Source organism: Amblyomma maculatum, chromosome 3, assembly GCF_055883805.1.
Source record: "Amblyomma maculatum isolate TAMU_Amacu chromosome 3, ASM5588380v1, whole genome shotgun sequence".
Taxonomy (NCBI): domain Eukaryota; kingdom Metazoa; phylum Arthropoda; class Arachnida; order Ixodida; family Ixodidae; genus Amblyomma; species Amblyomma maculatum.
The window spans coordinates 67954668-67976897 of record NC_139346.1 but is presented as its reverse complement, the minus strand read 5'-3'; the positions used below and the strand labels follow the sequence as shown (position 1 = coordinate 67976897).

General features: G+C 45.1%; 1 protein-coding gene across 1 annotated transcript in view; it reads left to right on the top strand.

The window, feature by feature from the left end:
- The window catches only part of LOC146194907 (monocarboxylate transporter 12-like), a 40518-nt gene that overhangs the window by 7542 nt on the left and 10746 nt on the right, over positions 1–22230 (top strand). The window contains exons 3-5 of the mRNA XM_084597580.1: positions 4105–4248; positions 19662–19924; positions 21505–22080. Coding sequence (XP_084453706.1) covers positions 4105–4248; positions 19662–19924; positions 21505–22080 — 983 coding nt within the window. The remainder of the gene's footprint in view (positions 1–4104; positions 4249–19661; positions 19925–21504; positions 22081–22230) is intronic.

Genomic DNA, 22230 nt, shown 5'->3' with positions numbered 1-22230 from the left:
CTGTTTTCTTAGTTGAATTCTTAATGCAACCTTGTTAGCATGCGCCCTTTGAGGGGTTGTTAACAATTCCGGAACACAAAAATTATATAAATCATGGTTATGCTCCTTCTCATACAAAATATGAAATTTATTGCTCTTAAGCAGTTTCAGCCGCAAAACATAGCATACCTATAATTTTCAAGAGAAAACAAATGTTGCCGTGTCTCAGAATGGATCGATTTTCAGGTTATCTTCCGCAACTATAATGCTATAATAAGTCAATCCTACAATACTAATAGACAGGAAGGCATTGCGAGTTAATATTTTACTTTTGCACGGTAGTGCGCTTGTTACCCAACCCCGAGGCCCTAAAATATAGATGAAATTGCTAACAGCCTAAAGAAGCAGGAAGGCTATACTCAGCATTTTCTTCGACCAACCAAAAAAAAACAAATGTAATATATTGATCACTTAACAGCGCTTTAAACAGCTCTACATATGAACCCTTTCTTTTATTGTGCAATTACAAGGGATGAATGTGTTTTGTGGTTTCATTTTAACGGATTTGGCTTTTTTCAAGGCTATAACATTGTTACCCTAAACAGAATCACATCAGATGTAAGGATCTCTACGGTGCCGTCAATACGCGGTAGCGTTATGAAAGCTGTGAGTTTCATGAAATCTATTGCTAAACGGTATCGAAGTTTATGTTTTTTTTACATCACTAAAGTAACGCATATCTTATTAGAGTGCTGTTTTTACTTTTGCTCACGCTTCTAGAACATAACTGGCTGTTACAAACAACTGTTATCTACGTCATTTTAAACTGCAGGGAAGCCAGTACATTAAAAGGGAATATATCAGCCACCCAAAAGAACAATGGTTCAGTCAGTGCATTGTATCGATTACACAATCTCTCGTGCAGTCTGAAAAAAAAAATTGTATCTTAGCTGCATAAACTCACACGAATAAACGCTGTCGTTAATGGCTCCGCTTTCGTTGGGCTTCGAACCTCAGAGTATATACCTGCAGTTCCCCTTCGGCGCAACCTTGTTGCCTATTATTTGTTCGGGTTCTTTTCATATCCCGGTCCGTGTTGGCCTTAACGTCATAGGTATGTCATGCATTTTGAAGAAAGTGTTTATGACAGATTCAAATTATAAGGAATTATTTTTTTCTGAAACGCCGCATTGCACTTTTTAGTACAAAATAATAAAACTTTGCAACTTATCCTTGCGCTTTTAACATGTCAAAGTTAAAGACCACATTTTGTTGCAAATCCGGCGTTGCAATATTCGGCGTTATCGGTATCAGTGTTGGGCGCGAGAAATCACGGACACGCATCTGGCAGTGGTACCATGACAGGTTGCATGGCGAGGAACTGATTGGTCGATAGGTTTTGGGTGAGTACGTTGCCCGGCAGGGCATTGCAGCGAATGGATCATGAAACGCCTAAAATTAGGCAAGCACATCGTACGAGAGATGGGTATTTCTTCGCTTTCACTCAATCGCACGACTTTCAGTGATATTCATTAACAATGGAAATATTTGGCGCTTAAAAATGCCGCTTCTTCCCACCCTTTCAGTTCCACATTTCCGGGCATCCGAAAAAAATAAACAGTTTGGGGGCTGCTCATCGTCGATTAATTATCCATCGGCTCACGTTCATATCGCAGGCAATGTGCGTCGCACCCGTTTTCTCGAGCGCAGGTGTCGTCCAACAGCAGCACTGTCTCTGCTGCTGAACCTCCCGCAAAACACCTCCGTGCCTACACCCTCTCCGTAACGGTTCATCCCGAGCGCCGCTGACCGAAAATTAAGCAGACTGTAATTAGTTTTGCTAGTAAATATAGGAACTCTTGGGATAGAGCAACGTCCAAAATTAACCCCTCTTGTGGATTGCTGACCCACACCGAGTTGCTGGCAGGAGTGACAATTTTTATGCAAGTAATTTTCTACTCATAGCCGCGTGGCGGTTGCCACGCTTCTGCTCAACCTGTCAGAGTGTGCAGGGTCATCCAATGTTAGTGGAAACGCACGAGCAGGAAGTCATTCTCTTTGAAACACCGTTCCGTCCAACGCGGCCGCGCTTCCGAGCATTTTGACGCAAGCGCAAAGAGACCCAGAGGCGGTGCTTCGCATATCTTGCCTCTTCGTTAACAGACAAGATTATGTCAAGCGTAGAGTATCGGCTGTCGAGCTGGCCGTCTCCAAATTGCTCTCCGCCGTGGCTTCGATGCGAAACAAACTAGGCATAGCGACGACTATTCGCACGGCCAATGTCATCGCGAACATTGTCAATGTCATCGGCCAATGTCATTGCGGACATTGTCAATGTCAATGTCATCGGGCAATGTCACCGCGGACAGCGTTCGCGGACGGCCCCGCTGCTGTAATCTCGAGGAATCCGGGGCTGCGAGCATTGTGAACTTGTGTACTTTCGTGATGCGGTTAAGCGCGTAACTTATTTGTCGCACTTTGCGTTTAACTAACAATACTGTGCACAGTCTATCGATCAAGTATCGATCCGCCTTCTCGGTAAACGACGCAAATTGATGTCGCCAAGCTCAGGGTTTCACGCAGGAAAAGAGCAGACGAGTTTCGCAGCTACCATACGTGAGTCCACGACGTAATTTGGCCGTCATGGTTCCAGCAAATTACAGCCTCTAGTGACTTATCACTCACAATGACACCACCGTACTCGTGACATCACAGGTTAGCGGAATGGGTTGAAATATCGCCACCATACGCCATTTATTTGCCTGCGTACTGTTTACGAAAATAATAGATTGTCGGCTATACCGTTTTTCGATATACTTTTTTTGCGAATGCTCAAAATAATTTGTTTTATGCACATTGAGCATTATTTTCACTGAAGTTCCGAATTTAGGGAAATCGGACCTCCTTAAAAATATCCAGCTGTCGAAACGGCGTTCTGCCTTATACAATTTGTTGTTGCTCTATGGTGGTACGCTGAACCAAGGGATTTTTTTTTTTTTTAGATAGACGTCTCTACATTGGGTTCAACCAGATTGCCAAGAATATTATCCGGGACTTTCTCCGAGAAATCCGAAAACCAACCATCGCCATTTTCGCTCTTTCTAGCTACAGGAAAGTGCCTGTTTTTCCTCGTGGTATATTAAACTGCGCCTGTAGGCATGAAATGCGTGCACCATTCAGCCAATAATCACCACTAACAATTTTAAAACTCCCGTAGAGATAAGTATTCTTGCTGCGAGGCATAACTTTTTATCTATTTATTTATTTAGTTATTTATTTACTGATAAATACAGCAATCCCATGTGGAATTTTATAAGGGTGGGATATAGCATTAATGCACAGTAGCATAGGCAACGAAAACAGGAATACAAAGTTCAAAAACAAACAAACAAAAAAGTAAGCCACGGCAAACAGATGATTGCAATGATAACACAAAACGTTACAGATTGTTGGGTGATCAAATGAAGTTTACAGATTTCATTTCGTACTTTTACTCTTAGCGAGAAAGCATAAGCAGTTAAGTCATTAGTTCCTCGAGAAGGGAAGGGTGTTGGTTGGTTTGGTTGGTTTGTGGGGTTTAACGTCCCAAAGCAACTCAGGCTATGAGAGACGCCGTAGTGGAGGACTCCGGAAATTTCGACCACCTGGGGTTCTTTAACGTGCACTGACATCGCACAGCACACGGGCGCCTTGCTTTCCGCCTCCATCGAAAAGCTGCCGCCGAGGCCGGGATTCGATCCCGCGTCCTTGGGAACAGTAGTCGAGCGCCGTAACCACTGCGCCACCCCGGCGGGGGGGGAAGGGTGTTAAAATTGATTACATAAAACATAACTCGTCAACATACATTACGAAATGCCAATCCAATTAGTAAAGGCCCATTACAATGAAGTACGCACTCAACTGAGCATTTTGTTCACTGGTCACTCTCAGGCGTTCCTATAAATATGCGTGGATTTATTAAACATGTTAATATCCCGTCGTCTGCTACATCTACAAAAGCATTATAGTTGCGCTGTGCTAGGAAAACCCGATCCTGCCTAGTTTCTCCCAAACTTGGACACGCATCTGTAAAGCTGCGAACGATTCTGCGGTATTACGCCATGCGGTGTTTTCTTCTCTGCGCAGGGCTCCTAGTCGCTGTGATGCGCAGGTTCTTCTCAGTCTTCCAAATAGGCCTCGCAGGAAGCATCGTGCTGTGGATGGGTCTATTGGCTGCGGTGTTTGCTCCAGACATTCCCTGGATGGCGGTAACTTTCGGCCTCATTCACGGTGAGTTTCCCACTGTACGAAGTCTTAACTGTTGAAATGTGCGATGAGAAACGTAGCTAAAAGAACAAAAAAAAAAAAACAAAGAGCGCCCGGACTTGTGACAAACCATATAGCTGCGACGTCTACGCGCTCAAGCACACACCGTATGTGACCCAGTCAGATTTTTTTCTCAGTATTTGGGGAAAAGCGTTAGGAACAAACTTGGCAGAAATGTTGGAGCAAAAAAAAAAAAAAAAAGCCGCTGCCTGTTCTTTCTCCCTCGGTTATTTTGACGATTCAAAACTGCATTGGCCTATCGTAGTGGATGAATGGTACGAGCGCTCGGCTGCTGATACCAAGGACGGGGGATCGATCGCGGTGACGGCCGTTGTATAAAGCATAATTATACTGTGGAGCGGTGCAAACGTGGACTGCGTGATTTGTCCTTAATATTTCATCTTAATAGTTTGCAAGACAGAAATATGAAACATAAACCAGCGCAACTTTTAGTTGATATAAGCAAATAAAGCCGTCACTCACCAAGCCATAACTAATAGAATGCACCACATAGCGCATCCATCTTCAAATCAAGCACGTTTGCATTGAAATGAAGTTTCCGAGCACAGGTATATCTCACATCGTTGTGAGCATGCCCCGCTGGTTTGGTTTTGCTTTTTGGAACTTCTTTCACCCCCGACGTTCAGCAGTACTTTGGCTGCTAGCTCCAACTTGCCAAGTTGCAATTTTGAGTCACATAGATCAGCGCAGCCCTAAAGCTTGGTAAAACATCTTAATTTGTCGCCCAATACTTTCTTTAAATATGATCGTTGTTAAACCATTGAATCAGACGGTTTAAAGGGTCATGCCACAGTCATCCAATATATTAGTTTCGTAGTCTGGCAGATAATACTGGACCTTATTATTTTATTTCCAAAATTTGGGCGCCCTAGACGCATTCCTTATTTATAAACAAGTGGCTGAAGTTGGCACCGTGAAGCTCCCTCCACCGACAATGGTCGCCATGTTGAAACGAGCAACGACGTCTATCGCATTGTCTGCTGCTATACACGTGCCGATAAGCTGCCGATATACGGTACTGTGTTCGCGCTTGCTAACATGACTCCCAATAAGTGTACTGAGCGTGTTTGTGAAAATAGAACAGATTGCAGTGAAGCGCGATTTAGTTCTTGCCCATGCATCCATCTTCGGCGCTACCAACGCCATTGTACTGCCCCCACCGCTACAAATGCCGCCGCGCCAGACGCGCCGGCCATGCCTTTCGCTCAAGTCGTCTGCGCTGCTATATATACTGCGGATCCCTTGAGTCAGCGTAAGAAAAGACATCGCCGAAAGTAATAATTTTCTTTACTACGAAACAGTGGGATTGGGAGTAAAGAAGTTTTATGATCGAATGGCCCATTTACTAAAACGCCTCGCTGAATTTATTACAAAGTGCCGTCCGCTAGGGTTCATTGCTAATTTAGGCCTAACGACGATTATAGTGAGGCAGACAGCGAGAGCGCCGTCGTCCTTCGCGCTCGCGGGCGCCGTTGCTGAAAGCTTGCGGCATCTGGAGCTGTAAGACTCTTCAGCTTATCGTCTACTTTCATGATGCAGCTGGGGCCTTAACTTGGGCCCGTCAATGAGCAGCGTAAACGATATGTGCTATGGCATATAAGGCAAGGGTATTGTGTGCCTCGGTGCAGCTCACCGCGCTCAATACGTTACGCTGCTACGCGCCGCTATTGCTAACAGAGATTGACGAATAGCTCAGTTTGTGGTAACATCGGTAAGCGGCACGACTGCTGTTTAGCCGACGCTACCGTGGCTTCGCGTAACCGCGGTTTACGCTGCTCGTGCACAGAACACGCAGCAGACGACGAGGCGGTGGCCTATGTCGTCATCGGCTTGACCGGTTGCCTAATCAGCAAGCTGTTCACGAAGAAACGAAAATGATAGTTTTAAAAATATCTGCAGTTCCAATGCAGCTGGAATTCTGAGGTTTAGTTGCTTGGCACATCAGAAATAAGATGCAATAAACAGTTTATGTTTCAAAATTGGTGTCATGAGCCCTTTAATACGAAAGCGTATACAGCTGCATACTAAATATCTTGAGTCTAGGCGACCCCGAGAGCAAGCCTTTCTTACTGCAATGTGTGAACACGTTTGAGGTTTACTAGGTGGTCTCATTCAAAGTACAATAGCGGAGATTGTTGCTCGGAAAACGTATTTTCGTGAGTTAGCCTTCGCTATCCATATTGCGCTGAAGTTATTCGGCGGAACAACATCATGGCCCGCATATTGTCTCCTATAATAAGCACGCATATAAGCACGATGCATAATTAAAGGTTTTCACCATGCTGCTGTCAAATAGGTGTTTCTTTGCCTGTCATTAGCGACTAGAACCTTTTTCCGGAAGATGTGAGGTGCCACGACTCCACACATTTCTTTTATGAAGCTTTCTCCATAGCTTTACGTATTGGGCGTAGTGACCCTGCAGATATTGCAACAAAGCCGAATATATGTCTTCTAACGCCTTCCATAGCGTCAAAATGACCCCTCAAGCAAGAAAGAAACTTTCTTACGTACCTGAGGAAAAATCAGACATCATATATAAGCCTGCGCAATGAGTAGCTAAAGAGATCGTCAAAGGTAAACACACGCACGTGATGTTGGCACAGAAAACACGATTATCGCCAAGTGCTTAATAGCTTGGTGTAATGACCATAGCACGCGCCTGGTATGCGTGAGAGAAGGAATTTGATTACGCAAATGTTTTTCACAACAACTATGGCGGCCATTTTCCTCACGAAGCGCTGCCCTTCCATTAGTAGTATCGCGTATCGTCTCGATGCTGTGAAGAACACGTTTATTTGTTTTTTAATAGGGCGTTTATTGACGCTCAGATGGAGAGCTGCGAGGACAGGACCTTGCAACGGCGAGCCCAGCGTACTTCTTCTTTGTCTTCGTCGCACAACGCACAGGTGCATGTCGATGGCTGAAGTGCTGACTATCACAGTACATTTTCCCCCCGGGTATAAAAAAGGAGCCATCCTGGCGACTTATGGCGCTGAAAGCACAGCGGGGTCATAGAATGGCTTCAATCGGTTCACGTGAACTGTTTCACGACCACGGCGACGCAAGTCCGCAGAGGGCGTGACGGGCTCAACTACGTAGTTGACTGCAGATGTTTGCTGGAGGACCCTATATGGCCCGTGGTAGCGAGCAAGAAACTTCTTTGAAAGGCCAGGGGTTGTGGAGGGCACCCAGAGCCACACCAGTGTGTTCGGGAGATATGACGAAGCTTCGCCGGTATCACGGAGGTATTTTTGTTGCCACTGATTTTCTGTTGTGAGAGAGCGGGCGAGCTGACGGCATTCTTCTGCGTACGTGACGGCATCGGATAGCGGGGAAGATTCGGAAACGTCAGGGCGGTAGGGAAAAAGTGTGTCCATAGTACAGGGTGGCTCGCGCCCGTAAAGGAGAAAGAATGGAGAGAATCCAGTAGTGGCCTGTGTCGCGGTGTTATATGCGTAAGTAACAAACGGTAGAACTTGGTCCCAATTGGAATGGTCGGTGTTCACGTACATAGCCAGCATGTCACCGAGAGTGCGGTTAAAACGTTCTGTCAGTCCATTCGTCTGAGGGTGGTACGAGGTAGCGGTGCGGTGTATGTTGCGGCATTCTTTCAGGAGAGCCTCAAGAGCGTCTGATAAGAAAACGCGTCCGCGGTCACTGAGCAGTTCGCGAGGGGCACCATGGCGAAGAACCAGGTTTTTCAGAATAAAGGCAGCCACGTCGCGTGCGGAAGCAGAGGGCAATGATGATGTCTCAGTGTAACGGGTTAGATGATCCACTGCCACGATAATCCAGCGGTTGCCAGCTGAAGTTGTAGGAAGGGGACCGTATAGATCTATGCCGACACGATCAAACGGACGGGCAGGACAGGGCAACGGCTGCAACGAAGCAGGGGACTTGAGAGGAGTTTTTCGGCGTTGGCAAGACTGGCAAGAGCGGACAAAATGGCGGACAAAGCGGTACATTCCACGCCAGAAGAAGCGTAGACGCAAGCGCGTGTAGGTTTTCAACACTCCGCCGTGGGCGCACTGGGGATCAGTATGGAAAGCAGCACAAATTTCGGCGCGGAGATGACGGGGGATGACTAAAAGCCACTTCCTTCCGTCGTGAAGATAATTGCGGCGATAGAGCAGCCCGTCACGAATTGAAAAATGGTGAGCTTGGCGAGCAAGCGCCCGAGACAAACGACCTGGAGAGTGACTTGAAAGAAAGTCCAGAAGTGTAGATATCCACGGGTCGCGCCGCTGTTCCGTGGCCATGTCGATAGTGGCAAGCGAAGACAAATCGTAGGCGCAGATCTCATCAGACAACGAAGAGGGAGGCAGCGGTGAGCGCGAAAGAGCGTCCGCGTCAGTATGCTTGAGGCCTGAGCGATATATGACACGAATGTCATACTCTCATTCACCCTACAGCACATTCTCATACAGCACATTCACCCCTCCGCATCTTGCACAGCCCGTGTGCTCATTCAAGACGTCTTGTACCCCATCGAGTTTATTGTTCTGCCGAACTGCTCGCATGATATCATCCTCGGATACGATTTTCTATCGACTCATCAAGCCGTTATTGACTGTGCTCGTGCGCAAATTGCCTTCGCCCCCCTCTGTGATGCCCCCTTCTGTGATACCCCGCACCTCCACCAATTGTAATAGGGCGTTTATTGACGCTCAGATGGAGAGCTGCGAGGACAGGACCTTGCAACGGCGAGCCCAGCGTACTTCTTCTTTGTCTTCGTCGCACAACGCACAGGTGCATGTCGATGGCTGAAGTGCTGACTATCACAGTACAGTTTATTTAATTATTTATACTGAAGCCCCTGCAGGGGATATTGCCAGAGATGGCTTAAGAAAAATACATTCAAAATGAAATGTTACAAAACAAGCATAATCGACATGTTTACAGACACAGTGGATATAACGTGGTACAGACACGGAGTAAATGAAAATGAACGAATATACAATAAGCACAACATAAAAAAATCTAAAAGAATGAATAACGTGGCATCGATGGCTGACAAAAATGTGCATAGTGGAAGAGACCATGTTGTGGCACAGATTGAGTTTGAATGTTCGATTGTCCGGGGGATAAAGCTGTGTTTGGATTTATCAGTACGGGCGAAGTATGGCTTCAGATCAAGGCCATGAAGACTCCTGGGTGATCGGGGTATATCGGGGCTAAGGTACACGTTATGTGTTACATGATAGACTGAATTTACGATGCAATGCAGTAACTTCAATGGATACATGTAACGACGTACGGACAGCGGGGTTAGATTCAATGTGAATGCGGCACAATAAGGTGAAAAATGGAGATTATACCGATGTTATATTAACCTAATGGCTTTTATTTCAATGCTCTCGATTATGTCAATTTCACAATGTTTATTAGGACTCAGGACAGGAGATATGTATTCATGTACCGGACAAATTAAAGATGTGTACATTGGTAGCTTTGACCATTTCGGAGCCTTAGACAATGTTCTCAAGTACCCAAGCGTTTTTGAGTGATTTAGAGCAAACTAAATTAATATACTATGGCTAGGACATGTTTGTGGTAACTAAATACTTATATAACACTTCATAACATAATACTTATTAAAATATGACACTTCACTTATATTCGGGAGTCCAGGGCAATGGTGAGTTTTTCAAAGCATAATTAAACAGATAAGGGGACATGCTGTTAGTAAACGACATCACTACAGCTTTACTAAAATTTATTTTCATTTTGAAGTTATTACACCAAGCACACAAAACATCACATTAGGCGTTTAGTTGGAAATGATATTCGGGTATATGATTCACGTGTTAAAAAACACAGTCGTCCGCATAGAGGCGTGTTTGTGACATGGTGTGGCGAGGTAAATCAATAATAAAGGACCTAGCACCAACCTTGAGGAATGCCAGATAATACATCTACACTAGAGGAATTAGTTGAACTGAAAGGAACGAACTGTGAGCGAACATTTTTTTTAATATAGAGTTTAGTTTGCAAATTAGAATGTAGTACGGTCTCAAGAGCTTTAGAAAAGTCTACAAATTAAGCATCCGCCTAGGTTTCAATATCCAGGGGGCAGTAAAGGTCTTGCGAAAATACAATTAGCTGTGTTACGCTGCTGAAACCTTGTCTGAATCCGTGTTGAAAATGAGACAACTTGTTATTAAATTCCAAACATTCCATCATATGTTTGTGGATTGTGTGCTCCAACATTTTACATGAATACGACGTTAATGGGATAAGTGTAATTAAGCAAAAGCTGTTGCTGCCTGATTTGAACAACGGAAGCATCTTCACTATAGATTCCAGGAAAATGATATGACGCCAGAGGTTAGCGACTCACGGAGCATGATGGTTAGATATCGAACAGTTCATAATGAATATTGAAGGAGAAATGAGTGCAGCATTACATCAGGCCCCGTTAAATTGTTTGCGTGTGCGTCCAGCTTCAGTATTGGGTTAAGCACACCTTCTTCGCTGATGGTAATGTCGTCTATCGATGTTGCCGCGTCAGAAGAACTAAAGGAAAGAGCTTTGCAGGTGTCAGATAGAAACACAGATTGAAAATAGGCATTAAATGCTATAGTTACGTTTTCCGTATAATTAAATATTTTATTATTGGCAATAAAAGATGAAGATGCAAACTGTTTGACAAAACTGACTGCCAAAATTCGCGGGGATTGTTTTGCGGAAGATCGTCATGCTGGAAGTGGAAAAAGGTGTCTTTCGTCAGATTAGCCAACATTCGAAGTCCCTCCTTTTCGCTATTAAAGTTGACAAGGCTTGCAGGATCATTGAGGCCTTTTGTGCACCTCTAGCGGTAAACACGGCATGATATATATACAAAGTGTTTCAAGTCATCGAAAGAGCTTTAGTGTATTTCTTTTTTGCTTTTAAAGGAACAATACGATGGATACACATTTTAACGACGTTTTCAAAGTAGGAGACTAAAGTGTCGATATCGCCCCTGTAGCTAAGCGTGAGAAACGGTTCGAAGGCAGATAATCAATGATAGCACCGCCATTAGCGCGTGTAAAGTAAGGGAATGCAATGAAAGTGTAACGTGGAAAAGGAACAAAAACATCGAAAGAGGCAAGTAGTGCTTTGTGGGCAGAAATGTCATCGACAAAGTCGCATTCATTGCCCTTCCCACAAACACTGGATCCCGCAAAAATCAGGTCAAGAAGCAAATCACCTTTGTAGCTTCGTGACCTATTGTTTCTTTAGGTCGCTTAACAGGGAAAGGTTTATAAGCTTGCAGCAAACACTGGCTTCCCGAGCAGAGGTAGAAAGTGTGGGACACTTGATGCATAGAGCGTAAAAATCGCCTATCAAATGTAGATTAGACAAACTGAAGTTTTGTTTCTTCAAATAAAAATGTTGTTTAAAATGTGCAACGATTCGGCTCATTTCCTGCTCCCTGGCAGGAGCTGCATGAAACTGCTTTTTTGTGTTTTGTGTCAAGGTCGCAAGATGGCGCAACGCCCCAGACTTTCCGGAAAAGTGGTACTTATGTTCTGTTCGGAATTTCGCATGCGCAGATTGCGAAAGGCTTTCGTTGCCCGCCATATCCTATACTCTGGACAAGTTCTTGTAATTTTTGTTCAGTTTTATATTTTATTACTTACTGTCGCTGCCGTCCTTTCCGTCGGCATTCTCCAGCCTCCTTGAGCTAGGCAACGGAAATTACAAACGTGTTCTCAAAGAACTGCTGCAAAACCGTTCTTTTTTATATTGCACGTCTCAACGCTCCCTGCTAAGGCATGGCGTGATGGTAAGGAGGTGTGAATTTCCACCTGAATTGCCAACATACCATATGCCATTAACTATTGATTTACTCAGTGCCATGATTCTGTTTTTCTGGTGCATATTCCACCGAACGCTTAAAAAGGACTTTGACACCACGCCGTAAAGCATTCGCATTTTGGCTGTTCAGAAAAACTGTGATGTGTCTCCTGATTTATTTATTTTGATGGGAGTATTTAGTTTTCGCAAAAGCCATACGGTGAACCGCAATGTTGAATCTCCACGATTATCTACGTCAGAGCTGCAAGAGGTGTGCGGTTTGGTACGGGAAGTATATACTGTTCAGGAAGAGCCACGTTGCTGACTACCGTATCTCGGTGCTTGTATGTGCCTCCCAGAATTTGAGATTTTTGGGTTGCCAGAAAATTACTGCCGTATGATGAGCTTTCATTATGCAACCCTGTGATTTGGGGCATCAGCAGTTTGGTTTTGTCCAAAGTAAAACGAAAGAAATTATATCGTGCATTGTGTGACATTATGTTCCCTGTGCCTTTGTATAGGGCCTTGTACGATGGATGCCCAGGTGCAGATGTTTTAAAAAGGGTAAAAAGAATGCAGGAGACGCAAGGAGCAAAAAAATCTTTTTTAAATTGCACACCGGAACCTTGCCGGTGAAAACATTTTTGTAGAAAAGGGGATTATTTATACCCTGGGGATCACACTGTTTAATATGCAGGAAGCCAGAAATAATAGGCCGTGTTTTTTACACTGTTGGGAAGGAGTATATTTTTTGGGATGTATTGCACTGAACGCTAATAAAAGATTTTCCGGTAGACCCGCATGGCATGTAGACTGTGAAGATGGTGTACCATTCGATTTAATTATGCTCATGGGCCTCCACTGTATATGGCGCTCAAGAATGGCGGGTTACTATTGTGATTAAGATTCACGGCCTGCCAGAATTTATTTTCGTGAAAGCGTGAACAGGTTTTCGGCACTCCAGGAAGCTGCAACAGAACCTCCCGAGTGGCTCTCAAGGCTAGAGCCTTTGTTGTGCATGCGTGAATTTTAGCATGGCATTGTAAACAGCGTATGTAAATAGCATTTGTGTGGCTATTGTTGATTTAGTTCTCCAGAAATGCAATGTGTCAAGACCAGGCAATAAAAAAAAAGAGTCAATGTAGCGTAGTCCTTTCATTTGCGCACTCGGCTGTTGAATAGAAAAATGGTGGTTCGAATCCTGTCGGCGAGGCGACTGTTTTTTTATTTGTCAGTGCTTGCGGACGCTCTTTGATGGCAGGCTCTATCCCGCCCCTCATGAGTCAAGAAATCGTTTCCCATTTAAAACATGCACCAAGTAAATATTACTCTCTACAATAGAGACTACCAAATCACCGGTGGGCTTTCACATATCGATCCCGAACGTCACGGCACGTGTCATTCCCTTAAGCACAGAAGAAAAAATACTTAGAGAGGAAATTCTATCATTCTTTCTTTGTGTGTGCATATTATAGGCAGTACGTCAATAACTTATCGGCCCATATAGTAGGGAAGTTTGGGCCTCTATCTAGACACTCTAAGGGCAGACAAGTGCGCAGGTAGCAGGAAATACCAGAGAAAATCACCCTTTACTCTTTCATACCTGTTCACAAAGTTTATATGTAGTGCTTGCGGAGAATTGTGACAATGAGTGTAATGTTATTTTAAAGGAATTTAACTTGCTCAGAGCAGCTGAACATGGATATCGAAGGTTACCTTATGAAACACCACCATTTAGGGCACGCCTCCATGGTAGCACTGCTGCGTAAATTTGGCGAGTTGCAATTGATCTGTTATTTTTATTTAGTTTATCATTTTTAATTTGTCGTTTCCTTATTCTCTTCATTTTTACATATTGTTTGTACTTTTTATGCCTAAACTTCTTTAAATAAAAGTTATCATGTAATTTCGATGTTTGCTGAGGTCACGTAGTGGGCACACTGTCCCAGCGCTTAAACACACACCGGTTGTAACGGTAATGTCATGGGTCTTTCGAGGCATCACCGTAAACTCGCTGAATGTGCGCGGTAGACAAAGCGCTCTAAAAGTACACTACTAAATTTTGCACGTTGGTGAGTTCATCTTGGTGCTTTTTGCATGCTAACCTCGCCCTCTGCTAGCTAGCCCCGCCACATGGAGCTTATCTGAGCGCCTACGCATTCGGGGATGCCGCCAACAGTTTAGCCCGAGGACTAATACGCCGGGCATAAGAGGCACCCGCCCAGGAGGTCTCCTGAGAGCGCGTGCACACGTTCAGTGAGCTGACTCAAGCCTGCCTGTGAATACCCGATGTGAAGACACGGTGCGGCAGAAGACCACCACGAACCGGGCTGCCGAACGTAACGGGCCGTACAAACATGAACCTATGAGTGTTGTGCGGCCGTGCGAGGTGGTACTCATGTCCTGCTTGCCTCAGAGTATTTGAGTCAATAAACGGTTATACGATAGTACTTGCACTACTTACTTCGATAGGGACGCGGATATGTATCATTAGTTTTACTACACCCCTAGTACTACTTACTTCAATAGGCAGGCAGATATGCGTTAATATGAGGTGTGTTTGAAGGCGGCCTTCTACTCCATGCTCAGTTGTACCGGAATATAGTGCAGGTATCATTCATCCTACTCATTGCTGTAGCTGCGCTACAATCGTCCTTTACGCAAAGCTTTTAAATGATGAAAGAAACGGAAGGCAAGCTTTTTAACTTCATTATTGCTGATGCAACACCTCAAATAAGAAAATGTCATAGTTTGAAATGGAGCTAGTAGGTCGATTCGTGTTTTCCGGTGTGACTTCCAGAACTAGTTCACCTCTGCGACTGATAGGGTGGTGGCGGCTCCTGGCTCTATGAGGCTGGGAACGGAGGGCCACTGCGGGGGCTCGCCTGCCACCGGTGGTTGTACTTGTTGTAAGCGGTAATTGTATCCGCCGCCGTTTCAGTGGCGGATAACAGCTGTTGCCACCCGCGTCTTTCTCTCTCCCTCTTATTTTCATTTCTTTCTCTCATCAATTTCTTCTCTTTCCGCAAGAGGTAGCGCCACTGAAAGTACTGTGTAAATAAATGACACTTTCATATCATCATTATCTTTTAGTATTGCGTCGTACGCAGCTTGTGTTGGAAGTAAATAGGATGGCTTCAGTTTCACATGAAAAAAATGTGACCGTGACTCATCCAAGGTATAAAAGTGCCGAATTGCGAAGCTATAGAAACTAACGAGTACGCATGGCAGTTTAACAAAATAATCGAACCTAAATTAATAAGCAGAAATGCGTGTAGTTCCGCTAAACTTCTCGTAGGTTTTTATTTATTTATTTATTTATTTATTTATTTAGTAATACTGCTTTCTTTTGACTCTAAGCAGGGGTGAGCAAAGATACAGTTAAGAAAAGGTACAACAAAGTTAGACAAGCTTTATGTAAGGGCAAAAAGATGATGCACAAAACAAAACAAAGGTTTCAAATGCGATAGGATCTCAAGTTATCAATAAATATTTCTACATTCGGGCTGTTTACTACACACATCATCAGATCATTCCATTCTGCAATTATTTTGAGAAAAAATGAATGCTTAACTGTATTAGAGTATGGTCTCAATTATTCTAGCATTTTTCTATGACTGAAACGCGTACTTGCGCACGAAACAGGAGTAATATAATCATGGGAGTTAATTTTAATCAGATTGTTGCATATAGGTACAAAATTTTCAACTTTGCTACAGTGTGTCTTGCCTGAAGGGATTATAAACCTAGGGAGTTGATCATGTGTGCAACACTATCTGTTATTCCTTAAACACTATCTGTGCGCTTAAAATCTCTTACAGATGAAACGGGCTGCGATCCTTTGCACTCTTTCTAATTTCGAAATTTTCTTGGCTGTGTAAGGGTCCCATAGAGAACATGCGTATTCGAGACGAGGACGCACCAATCCTTGTGCGCTGCCAATTTCACGTTCGCTGGGGCCTTTGAATTGCATTGGTCTGAATAGCAGCAGCTCTGGCTTATAAAAGAATATTCTAGCGAGGCGAGGGCGCGCGCCCGTTGCGGCGCTTGGTTTTCATAGCTGGTAGCATATGGCGTGTTCTAGGCTCCTTTCTAGAGACCGAGCTCAAGGCGTCATCGTTGTGCCCCTACGTTGCCGTAGAGACGGCAGCAACGGAAGACAAAGATGACTAAGAAATGTTTTTCCCCGCCGTGGAAAAGGCTGTCTACACCCTTGGGAGGAGAAGGGGTGCTGTGTAATATGGAGAGGTGATGCTTGACATGCAGGAAGCCAGAAACAATATACCATGTTTCTATACACTATTGGGAAAGGTTTCAGTGTTGGGCTATATTAAAAAGAACGCCAATGAAAGATTTCCCGCTAGACCCGTATGGTATCCGTACTTATGTGTAGAAAGTGAGGATGGGGTACCATATGACTTAAGCTCATGGGCCTCCACTTTATATGGCGCTCAAGAATGGCTAGTTACCACTGTGACAAAAATGCACTACCTGCCCGAAATTATTTTCAGGAAGTTATAGGCAGGGTTTTGTCGATACAGAAAGCTACTGCAGAACTTCCTGAGTGGCTTTCAAGGCTAGATCCTTGTCCGTGAATGCTTCAATTTTATTGTGATGAAGCCAGACCCATTCTGGCTGATCACGACGGTATCTCATGTAAATAGCGCTTTGTGTGTATTTTATGGATTTCGTTTTGGTGAAATAATATGTATCAAAGCCAGGCAATAAAGAAAAAAGGTCGGCGTGAGGTAGTTGGTTGAGGCGCTCGCCTCGTGATCGCTGGGGTAGCTGTTCGATCCTTACTAGTTCACTTCCGCTTCTTTGTCTATAGTCAAATGACGGCGACATTTAAGCTCGGCATCTTAAGCTTTACTTGCCAAATGAGCTTCATCCCTGCGTTCCCTATCGTCGGCAGCTTGCTGATGTTCCAGCTCGGTTTCTTCCGCACATTTACGGCGCTTTGCTTCATTTTCTAAAGCTCGTATCTCGGCACGCCACCGTCGCTTTCAACATCTGTAGGTGCCTCACACCGACCTTTCTTTTCCACCTTCTCGGCATCTGTCTTACAAATTTTCTCTGTGCGTCTAGCACCACCATCACGATAAGACATATCCTCAAACGAAAGCCTCCGCACTAACGTACATGATACAATGTTATACAACATTGTCGCACTATTATAGGTAATCACGCGTGTTCATATTCAGTGACACATGCACGAGATTATTTCGCTGAAGCATGTTGGTATAATTCACAAATCCTTTACTCACTAATCACCCAGTCAAGCAATCAAACTGTCAACCACCTCCAATCGATCATCCAACACTACGTTTATCACATTCCATTGAATCACTGTACCCAGAAATGTGGCGCAACTGTGTTGTGTGCCTGTGTTGTGTTTATTCTCATGTGATTGTGTTTGTTCCGCCACATTTCTGGGTACTATGCAGCACCAACTTGCCCCTCAAGCTGTTATTTTGAGATTCATTGAATCAGTCTATCTTTTTTCCGGCATCTCTTCCGACTCCATTCATTCATTCATTCATTCATTCATTCCTTGATTCATTAACAAACCTTAATTCATGAGGATGTCCTGAGGCCTAAAGGTGAAGGGGGTGGGTTAAGTGAGGATGAGGGCGCCAGACTCCGACATGAAGTCTAGCAGGGCACTATAAGCTTGCGCTTGGCGTTGGTATTGGGGCTGTCCAGCCTTCGTAAGTCTGAATGTGGTGAGCAGATGTGTAGCGGGCGCGGAGGCCAGCCGTACGTGTCAGGACAGGTCCAGATCAAGTGCTTCTGGTCAACGGAGTCAGCAGGGCAGTTGGGGCAGCTGATCTTGGTTTGGCGGATCGGCCATGTTTTACTATGCAGTTTGATGCTGATGCACTAGATGGCGGAAGGTCCACCTACCTATCAAACAAGCAGCATGTCTTGTTCTGGTGGCTGCCGCATTGCAGGACGGCGCCGCCCAAATATTAGAAAGCTTTAAAATAGGGGGCCTCAAACTTTGGGGCCCTCTTGGAGTCCTGGGTCGTCGAAAGCTTGGGGCGTCCAAATGCACGCGCGCAGAACGTAAAGCACGCTTGGAGTCACTCTTGGGCTAACGCTTGAGGCGGCCCCTATTTTCGAAAATAGCGTTCGCTCTAAGCCGCCGTTGGTGTTGGGTCGCTTGGGTTACGGCAACATGGCGGCGTCCGGCCAAGCGACGGCCGCTCGCCTCGGCACACATTCGTCGTTGCCGCTTCATGGTGTCGTGCGTTCGTGGCAAATGAATTGCCAACGAAGTTTGTGCTATGTCTCATGATGCCCGCACCACCAAATTGTAACGATAAAACGCACCATATTTTATGATTGCTTCCGGATTTACCGAGCTGCTTGGCTTAGCGAGTTCGCCTCGTTTGGTTGCCACGGCGACCACACGTTGGAAAGTGCGGAAGGCTTAAATGAGGTTTACCGGCCTCAGCCTTGATTGACTATTGACCGGTTTCGTCTTCTCTGACGAAAACTGTTTATATAACTAGTAGTTTTAATATAGTTTTGTGTAATAATAGCGCTTTTTGATGAATAAAATATTCTTGTGGGATTTTATATATTTAAATGCTTTTTATTGGTTTACTGTAGTGGCGCTGCAATCGACGAACGCTAGCCCGGCTCCGCTGCGTCGGAAAACCCCTATTCTAAATGTCGCCGCTCGGCTAGCACGTTGCGCCGCCGCACGCTATTTCCTTGGGTACCCCAAGCCTTGGGTCCCCCTATTCTAAATCTCCTTATTTTAGCTGGCAAGAGTTTGACTGATCCTTGAAAGCTCCCTCTCAAACGTGGGTACAACGCTGTCCTTTCGGCGCAGGGAGCCCAGTTCGCGCCACGTAGAATGCGCATGCGTAAGCACATAACCGGCACGTGTAAAACAATGCAAGCAATCTTGTCCATGTGGTAAACATTTTAGTAAAGGTTAAAAAAACGCTATTCAGAGCTTTCATAATTTTGAATATATTCTTTAGAATACTGGGAGAATATTTTCAGTATATAGGGGTCCCCTCACAAAGCTTCGAAAAAAGGGGCACTCATTAACCAGTGAAGGACGCGCCTATAGGGTCATCTATAGTGAATGCGGCTAAGCGCCACCATGTTGTGTCACCCCGTTCGAGCCATCACGGCATCACGCTAGCGTCACCAGTGAGAGCACTATCTAATATTCTAGAACACTGCGCAAGAGACGAGATTTCTGGAAATTCCAGCTTGAACTGGAATAATATTTCAGATGGGGACAGACGAGGAAGAGGCAAGAAGAGGGCAGTGGAGCGGGCAGGAGGGCTCATTCTATGCCCGCCGCGATTCATTAAATCATCTCACGGTCATCGGACATCATGTCTCTGTACTCTGTTCTTTGCGTTCATCAGCTTGCCTCCCTGTAACATTCTGGGGGTGTTGCGGGGTATGAAGCCCCGTAAATGTATATTATCACCGTATAACTTCAATAAGCGCTTCGAAACTTTTCCATCATAAACTCCTCGAAATAGAAAAAAAGAAGAATACGCGGCGCATCGCACATTTAAGTGCTACGAACTTTTGTGCAGGCATTGGAGTTGGGGTGGTGCTAATCTCCATCACTGTGGCCATTATGACGCACTTCGACAAGTATCGAGGCTTGGCTGCCGGAATGAAGTACACGGGCAACTCGCTGTCTTCGCTGGTGCTGCCCAAGGTGCTCTCCCTGCTTCGGTCGACCTACTCCATGCGAGGAACCATGCTCATCTACGCAGCTCTATGCATGAACTCCACGGCACTCATGCTGTTCCTGAGAGAGAGACGACGCCCACCGAGCAAAGTCACAACTTTCGTACGTGCGGTTAAAAATATCATGTAGATAATGTTAGGTTCAGTTAATAGTGTTCACCTCCCTCAGCTGCTTACGATACGAGAGACGTCGTAGTGACAGCTACGAAACTTTCGACCACCTGGGGTTCCCGAACGTGTACTGACAGTGTACATTACACGGGCACTCTGTTTTCCGCCGGCGTCGAAAAACGGCCGCCGCGGCCTTGGATCGAACCCGCGTCCTGGGGTTGAACACTAGAGATCCCTTACAAACGAGCCACCGCAGCAGAGATATATAAAATCTTATGAGCGAAAACGTGTTGCGCTGTGTGTAATGGCGCATAAGCAGGTACGGGTATCATGCGACAACCATTAAATGCATAAAGGTATACCGCTGGCTCTACACGATAGCTTCTAATAGCTCTGTAGGCAAAAAGCACCAGACAATACATCCTAAATAGCTCCGGAATATACGGAACATTTCGACTGCTCTTAAACACAATGTTACTACTCCATTTACTCAACACTATTTTAGACACATAATAAAGTGACAGATGTCTAGGCTGATAACCTAATTTTTAGTGAAATGTTTAGCAAACATTTAGTGGCCTCTCAAACGGTAGTACCCTTGTAAAGGGCTGAAGATGCTGAGCATATGCTATGAATATATAATTCGTGTCCTGCGATGATACGATCTAAATTCAACGGTTTCGTTCTTGTAGATGTCTCTTTCTATGAGGCTGGTTGCACCATTTTCTCCTCTCATCAATGCTCAGCAGAAAGTTTGGATCACAAATTTTTTCTTGATACGATTTCTTTACGCCACTCATATCGTTCATGAATATCCTGAACGTTGAAGTAGAAATTTCGGATCAAATAAGTTTAAACTTTCATAGATGTGTAAATGGCAATCTGTTTTAAGCACAAGGCCATATAACACCTAAGCCATATTGATGCAAAACTACACACATTCAATGATTCGCGATCAATTATTTTAAAAGGGTCAATATTAGTCATGTGCCGAATGCACCTACAATTGTAACATCAAACCTTCGTAACGTCCTTGCAATCCTCTCAAGATGTCCCAATACGCTTCACCGCAATGCATTCAACAGATACCTCGAGGTGAGGTAATGCAAGGGGATGCACAAGACAAAGGCGAACAACTATACGGCCTAATAATTTTGTTCGGCAAGAAATGGCGTGGACGCTTGCTGCTTTATGACTCGGTAGATAAGAAGCCATTTCCTTATGAGAAGATGTCGCATAGTGTGTCTGCAGTTGTTACCGCTTTCTTTTTAATTTCCCTCTCTTTGTGACTTAAGACTATAAGAAAATGCTGCCTTTCGAGCGGAACAAATGTCTCATGCCGCTCAGTTCTAAGTATACTGAACGTTTCGCGCAGATATTTCCCTGCACAGCCAAGTCACACATCAAATATTTTGATAACGTGAGTGAGTTTCCATTCTAATCAGCCGTTACACGAAGCCTAGGTCCCACTTTCTTGAGTGCTTGTTTGTTCATAAGCTTCATTTTCCGGCAGAGTAGAGCATTCCAGCTGAACAAAAAAAAAAAAAATAAAACTCCTTAACCTTTCTGCAGGGGCCGCAAAAGAACCAACCTCAGATACAGCGGCGGCGACAGCAAAAGCAGGATGAACAGGTCGTCAAGAACGGCACAGCTGTCAGCGATGAGGCGGTAACAGCGCAGCTCTGTGACCGTCGGCACGGATCTATTTCGAACCGGCCCGGTGGCGTTGCAAACAGGCGCCGAGGAAGCATCGCCAGCTCCATCGGCGCCGAAGCTGGCCTCACTTCACTGTGCAGTGATGAAGTGGAATGCAGTGAGCGGAAGAAGAGCGGCACGGCAGTGCTGCTCACCAGTCCCACGTTCTACGCCCTCGTTATGGGCGCTCTGACTGTGGACTACACGGTGACAGTGGTGCACGGGACGATCGTGGACTACGCGCGGGACAAGGGGGTGGATCGAGCCACTGCAGAGCTCTCGATGACGTACTGTGCGCCCGCCATTTTCCTTGGTAGGCTGTTATTACCCTTGGCGGCGGACAAGGGACTCATCGGACGCACGAGTCTAGCGGCGGTCTCACTCGCCTCCATGGCTGCCTCGGCTCTGTTTCTGCCCCACACGACATCCTTCGTCGGCTACGTATTGGCCCAGGTCTGTATCCCTGACGTGATGACATGCTTTCATACACACAGCGCGACGAAGGAGCTATAACATAGGGAGGGGGCGGGCACACATTACAAATCGATAAACAATATTGATTTTACTGTTTTACGCAACTAATATATATATTGATCACAGCGC